The sequence below is a fragment of the Rhipicephalus sanguineus genome, chromosome 7 (genome assembly GCF_013339695.2).
Source record: "Rhipicephalus sanguineus isolate Rsan-2018 chromosome 7, BIME_Rsan_1.4, whole genome shotgun sequence".
Taxonomy (NCBI): Eukaryota; Metazoa; Arthropoda; class Arachnida; order Ixodida; family Ixodidae; genus Rhipicephalus; species Rhipicephalus sanguineus.
Genome location: NC_051182.1, coordinates 158,938,407 through 158,945,051, shown reverse-complemented (window position 1 = coordinate 158,945,051; position 6,645 = coordinate 158,938,407). Strand labels below are relative to the sequence as shown.

The window sequence follows — 6,645 nt, the reverse complement described above, 5'->3', positions numbered from 1 at the left end:
TGCAACGGTTTCCTTCCCTGTAATAAAGGAAAAAAAAAAGAAATAGCGTGTAAAAACACGTACCTGCTTGTCACGCGGATGGCCTGGGTTCGATTCTCACTCGAACCCGAAGATCTTTTATATTTATTTTATTCGCATTTTTCTAGATTTTTCGGTCACGCACAAGATTATTTTTCGCTCACAACCAACGACGCCGTCGCGGACGCCGTCGCCGACACCAGAATTTCTGCGAAACGAGCTCTTTAACGCTCTCACGTTAAAATCAAACGCCTATAGTCCCACGTTCTTCCCAACACAAGATAAATCAAAGAAAATTAAGAAAAATAAAACAACAGATATTGTTTTTTGTCAATTTATTTCGGAACCTGTCTTACAGTGCCGTCCGAACACTGTCGCCAAACAAACAGACGTCGCGTCATATTAAATAACACAAACATGGCAGCGTTCACGACACAACTATCACAACTGTTCAGGAAAAAAAAAGTGTGACCGATGTAGAGTCAATGTTCTCGCAACCATTTTTAAAATGTGCTAGAACGCACAGTACAAACCACTGACGAGTACGTCCCAGCCCACGTGATATCACACAACCAATTGCAGCAGCTCGCCTCGGCCTTGGTCTGCGAGGGCGCTTTTCGCAAAAAGTATGAGGTGAGAGCTCCTGCCTCGACAAATCAGTCCAGCGCTGGTAAGATTCACGCGCAAAAGCACATAATTAAACTCAGGCATATTTGATCGATCTGTTCGAACTGAACATTGCGTTACACGGTCGACTACCGCTGGGCAGTGGGCTGTGGATGAAAGCGCTAGCTATATGTCACAATGATTTAACCTTTTCGTATCGGACAGAACATTTCGTATGATAATCGAAACATATACTGATTACGGCCTCTTGCTTTGAGCCAGAGTCCTTAGTTGGACTTCGTTATATTGTCACACAGTCTTCAGTAATGTGTGTTGCTCCGCTAGTATAACGAAACGAGCTACGTTTTCACGCAAGCAAAGCGTCGCTCATGTATCGTTCGCCAACATCGCAAATGAGATTCGTGTCATCAAAAATAACATACAAAGTTGTCGTCTCGATTTAAGTAAGTAACTCCATGTTAGAGTTGGCAACTTAAGTTAAGACCTGTCGTCACACCTTGCGACAGCCTTCACAGAAGTACACAAACGGTTGAGTTGCTTCTCGTGAGTCGCAGTTTTCAGCTGCGTATGCTCACATCACCGAAAACATCCCGGGTACAGTCTTGTACCCGGACGAAAACGAAACGTCATGACTTGCCTCGGTCATGCACTTCGTACGTGTAACTCCGTCTTCAACGAGAATACCCTGTTCGTCACTCTTCTACGTGACGGTTGGCAGTGTGTGTTCCTCGTAGTCCCCCGAAGTTCCGTCATCCACGGGAGTTTCCGCTAGGCAGTAACAGTACTTCCGCAAGACGGCGTGACGGATGCAGTGAGACTGATTGCCGTACTTATTGATGCGACTGATGTCGCCGAAGACGTCAAATTGCTCGTCCCCGTTGACAAGCATCAGGCCTTCAAGCATGGCCGCACTGGGAAGAACCTCGACGGTGACCCTGAGGCGTCGCGTGCCGTCGGCGGTCTCCTTGACGTCGTCGACGACGAACAGTTCCTGGGCATCGTGGACGCGACGCAGGCTAAGCCTGGCGCATCGCCTGCTGCTCACGAAGGGTTCGTCCAGCTGGTCCGAGTTCAAGAGGTCGTTTACCTTCTCCACGAGCGCCGTGGCCGCCTTCAAGACGACCGGGTTGTTCAGCTCGACGGGAACCTCCGAGCCGCAGGAGCAGTACTCGGAAGGGACGCCAGCCCTCTCGCAAGTTCTATCTCGCGAGACCTCGCCGAATAAGCTTACGCCGTAACGCGAGTCGTCTTTCCTAGAGGTCGCCGAACCACCGCTTGCGAACGACGCTATGTCTCTAAGCGTGGTGTACGTGTCAAAGGGTGTCGTCAGTCGACCCGCGTTAGACTCGAGGTTGGATGCGACCTGGGAAGCGTTCAGGCGCGCCATCGCCGTCGACTTGGATGCGACACCGGGACCTCGCGAATCGAGCCAATCCGTTTCGTCCGGAATCGCGAGGGCGAAGAAGGGCAAACGCTCTTCGATCCGACCCACGAAGGTCGATCGAATTGAATCGAAGCGATGTCCGTGGTCTGAGAGGAAGAACAGAAACGTGTTTTTCAGATGGCCGTTGGAGCCTAGATACTCTAGGAACTCAACGAAGTCGTCGTCAGCGGCTCCGACTTGCTGCGAGAAGTCGTGACTGATCTCGACCAGGTAGGAGAAAGCGAAGAAAGGCTTGTCGCTAGCGTCGCTAGCGTTGCGGCGGCCGTCGAAGTAACGTCTGAGGTAGTCCAGCTGCAACATGTGCTTCGGCGTGTTTCCCAAGCACAGCGCCGAGCTGGACATGAGCAAGAAGGACTCGTACACGGCGAGCCAGAAAGGACGCAGGTAGTAGTCCGTCGGGGGTTCCGTGAATCCGCGGGCGAGGTAGTTGAACAGGGCGTAGGCAGGGAAGTCCTCGGCGAAGAGCGTCTCGTAACCGGCCTTCTGGAAGTCCTTCCACACGATGTGGACCTCGTCGTAGAGCTTGTCTTTCTGTCCGGGCTTTACGACGTCTTCGACTCGTCTGCCCGTTAGTAGTGCCAGCAGGTTCGGGAAGGTGTTATCCCCGACCTTGTTCATACCCCGGAAGACGACGGCGTTCAGCTGAGAGATCAGATAGTCGTAGGTCTTGGGAAGGAACCGCATCATGGACAGTCTCGAGACTGAGTCCAAGCCGAAGATCAGAACGTTTGGCGGCGCCTGCTTCGGCTTTCCCCGGCTTAGAAGCGGTCCAACACTAACACGTCTTGTACCTCGGGACCTCGAGCTGCGCCTTGGTCTTCGTTCCCGCCTGTTGGCTGTCGTCACTTCGTCGCGTACGGGAGAGCCGCGTCGTGCCACCACGGCGTGAATATTGCTGTAGACTGGCCACTTCAGCACGTTGCTGCAACTGATGGTGATGACGTCGTCGCTTAGGGGTACTTTGTCTTCGGTGAAAGGTATCGCGTCGCTGTACGTTATCTTGTTGTCGGTGACCCGCTGGACGGATTTGTAGCTGCAGTGGAGGTTCGAGAGCGAATAGCCCGATGAGGTGTTGAACCGGAGGTTGCCGGAGGAATCGATGAACGTCAGCCAGGGTTGCCGAACCTTGAGGAAAAAAGAGAACGAAAAGAAAGAGAAACAAACAAGAAAGATCATGCTGTCGTAACTACCGCGATTTCTTAATGGTTCCATAGTTAAAACGGCGCAACAGGAAACCCAGACAAGAAGACAAGGACAAGTAGGCACAGAACTAGCGATGTCCTCCTGCTTCTACTTGTCCGTATTTCCTTTTGCGTTGTTTTACCTATGGATACATATGTACCAACTGGCTCGCACTCGGACGCCATTACGTTTAATGACTGTGCTACATTGCAGGTTCGATTTCCTATACCACGGCGGCCCCTTTTAAAATGTTGAAAAAATTCAGAAAGCTTCTCTTACCGCCCTTGTAGGTTGCTTGCTACATGCAGTACAATAATATTTCGTTCACGTGTTCACAGGTGTTTCGTGCAGATATAAGTCAGCGTTTTCCTAACATGTTCAAAAAGTGTTTTAGGACCCCGTTAAGAAACAAAGTAGTCAATGTTAATACGGATCGAGTCCCCTGCTATGACGACTTTCATAACTCACTGTGGTGCTTTGAGGTTAAAATCAATCAATCAATCAATCAATCAATCAATCAATCAATCAATCAATCAATCAATCAATCAATCAATCAATCAATCAATCAATCAATCAATCAATCAATCAATACGCTGTCTTACAAGCACTCCTCCTGGTTCTCTATTTGCGTCTGACACCTGAACCGAATTCGTGGTCTGCTAAAACGCTTCTGACCCGCAGCGGTGATCGCGGGGCCGCATTTCCATGGAAGCAAACTGCTAGAGGCCCGTGTGCTTAGATTTCGGTGCACATTAAAGAGCCCCAGCTGGTCGAAGTTTCCGGACTATGGCGTTTCTCATAATCATATCGTGGTTTTAGGACGTAAAGCCCCAACAATTATCATTTTAGAACGCTTCGATAACATTGCAGCCTGCTGAAGCCTGCGTACCATCTTGATAGCTTGATGGTCGCATGTGTTCTGTGTGTTCACAGTAACTGCCTCTGTTATCTACTGTTAATATTGGTTGTTGCTCCTCCCCTCTCCCCCCCCCCCCCCCCCACACACACACACAATTGTGCAAAGTAGTGGTCAACAAGGCACGTCCTTAGCAAACCTCCCTGCCCTTTCCCTCTTCGCTTCCTTCTCTCTTTCTACCCACACAAACCTTGCAGACGACGGGTGTGACAGGGTTAAGGTACGGCCACACAGCCGGATGGAACGGATGCAGAGCGGGCAGCGAACAACTCTGGCGCGGATCTCTGGGCTCCTGGACCTCCGGGTCGTAGTTCCAGTAACGGTGCCTCAGGAACTCCGCGGGCACCTGGCCGCTACCACGACCCGCCAGCAGGCCCCAAGGCGGTGACGTCATCAGCAGCAGGGTGGCCAGGAACGGCAGCGCAATCAAGATCGCGGGGTGGACCTTGCTTCGCCGGACCATGCCCCCGCCTTGTTCTGAGCGAAAAAAAAAGGGGGGGGGGAGGGGGCAGCTACGCACCAGTGGTTCAAAGATTGAGAAAGCAGCGGAGCTGGTGGCGCTGCCCTCCTCCTTTCCTCCTCCTCACCGTCACTTAGCATTCCCAGCCCTTGCTATACTGCACTATACAAGACTATGCTATGCTTTACTCTTTCAGCTTATCCTTTCCTTCCTTCTCACCATCAATTGCCTCGCCAGCCCTTGCTATACTGTACTGTACTGTACTATACTAAACTAAACTAAACTAAACTAAACTAAACTAAACTATACTATACACGGCTAGGGTAAGCATGAAAAAGCATTTTCTACAGTTTATGAGTTGTTGATAAATTATTCAGTGGCTCTCGATTGGTTATCCCAACGTATCCGTCATGCATTTTTTTGGGTCAGACTAAGCTCATTCAAACATTTTCTACAATGTTGGGTTTTGATCGATTATCGATTAGCTATTGTTTGGCTGTCGATTGCTAAGCACATCCAAACATTTTCTAGAATTTATTGGCTATTGATCGATTATCAATCAGCTATTGATTGGTTATCAGTTATTGATCGATGTTATAGATTAGCTAATGACTGGTTATCGATTGCATATCACTAGGCATCGATGGCTATGCTAGGAGCTGCTAGGCACATAAGGGCTTTCAGTGGCGCATACCCGCCGAGTTTTTGCGAACGCCGCATGCAGAACGAAAAGCTTAAAAGAAGAAGAAGAACAAAACTTTATTTTGAGGGAATGGGTAGAAAAGGGGGTACTCAGGAGCCTGTTGGTTGGGGCCCCAAGTCCAGGGCCCCACTGGCTTGCGCCGCTCACCTAACTTGACTCAGAAGCGCTAATTGCACCTCTGGGTCCGAGCTGGCAAGTTGTGCCTCCCACTGCTCCGAACGTCCTACAATGTTGCTGCCTAAAAATGAGTTTAAATTCGCTGGCTTTCGGTCACACTCCCACGAGATATGGTATAAAGTTGGCAAACCGCCGCACCACGGACAAGTGTTACGGTACAACGTGGGATGTATTTTACTGAGCCGCGATAAATTTGAAAAGACTCCCGTCTGCACCTTGCGGAGATCCGTAGCGTCTTCCCCTTCAAGCGATTTATGGGGGGCACTATATTTTTGCCGGGTGCTCCGCTGGTAAGCGAGAATGTCTTTTGGGGCCATTAAATGGGGCTCGATTGCGGGGGGCTGATGCTCCGCTCGGTTCGTCAAATCTCGAGCTAAAGCGTCCGCTCTCTCATTCCCTTCTAGGCCAGCATGTGCGGGGCACCAGATTAGCCGGTGTCTCTTGGTTAAGTTAGGTCCAATCAGTTTAATTATGTTTGCGGGTAAGCGTCCGTTCATATAAAGTCGGCACGCCTCTTGGGAGTCTGAGATGATGATTGATTGTTCTTCCTCTCTATGTTCTTGCTCTCTAATGGCCAAGGCTACGGCAAAGGACTCCGCCTTGACAATTGAGGAAGTGCATAGAGAGGCACTCGTGACCGTCTTAAAATCCCAGTCAACTGCTGTGGCTACGCATTTCGCCCAGTTGTATCTGGCCGCGTCAACGTATATGACGTTTGTCTTTGCTGTTAATTGTTTCTTAAGCCACTTGACTCGTTCTTCCCTCCTTCTTGTGTTTTCCTCTCTCGTCATATTTTTCGGTAAAGGCGCGACCGAGATCATGCGACGGATGATTTCTGGCACGCCTATCAGTTGCTCGTCTAAGTGTTGGGGGTATGGTGGTATACCTAGCCGTGTCAGGATCTCTCTGCCAGACCGTGTTTTGCTTAGACGGTTTCTTTGGGAGATGAGAACTGCCGCCTTTAGCTCGGCGTACGTATTGTGTACGCCGAGCTCAAGTAATTTACTGGTTGGCGTATTTACAGGTAGTCCCAAGGCCGCTTTATAAGCACTTCGGATTATGGAGTCGACCTGCCCTTCTTCGCTCTTGTTTAGCGTGTGGAAAGGCAGGCCGTATGT

At 50.1% G+C, this 6,645-nt stretch overlaps 1 protein-coding gene across 2 annotated transcripts in view; it reads right to left on the bottom strand.

Moving 5' to 3' along the window:
- Positions 1 to 347: 347 nt before the first annotated feature.
- LOC125759387 (uncharacterized) overlaps positions 348 to 6,645 on the bottom strand; it is a 13,815-nt gene continuing 7,517 nt past the window's right edge. For both annotated transcript variants that reach the window (XM_049418062.1, XM_049418063.1), the window contains exons 2-3: positions 4,378 to 4,664; positions 348 to 3,214 (exon numbers count right to left, since the gene is read on the bottom strand). In XM_049418062.1, the coding sequence (XP_049274019.1) occupies positions 1,346 to 3,214; positions 4,378 to 4,650 (2,142 nt within the window). In that variant the 5' untranslated portion in view covers positions 4,651 to 4,664 and the 3' untranslated portion in view covers positions 348 to 1,345. The remainder of the gene's footprint in view (positions 3,215 to 4,377; positions 4,665 to 6,645) is intronic.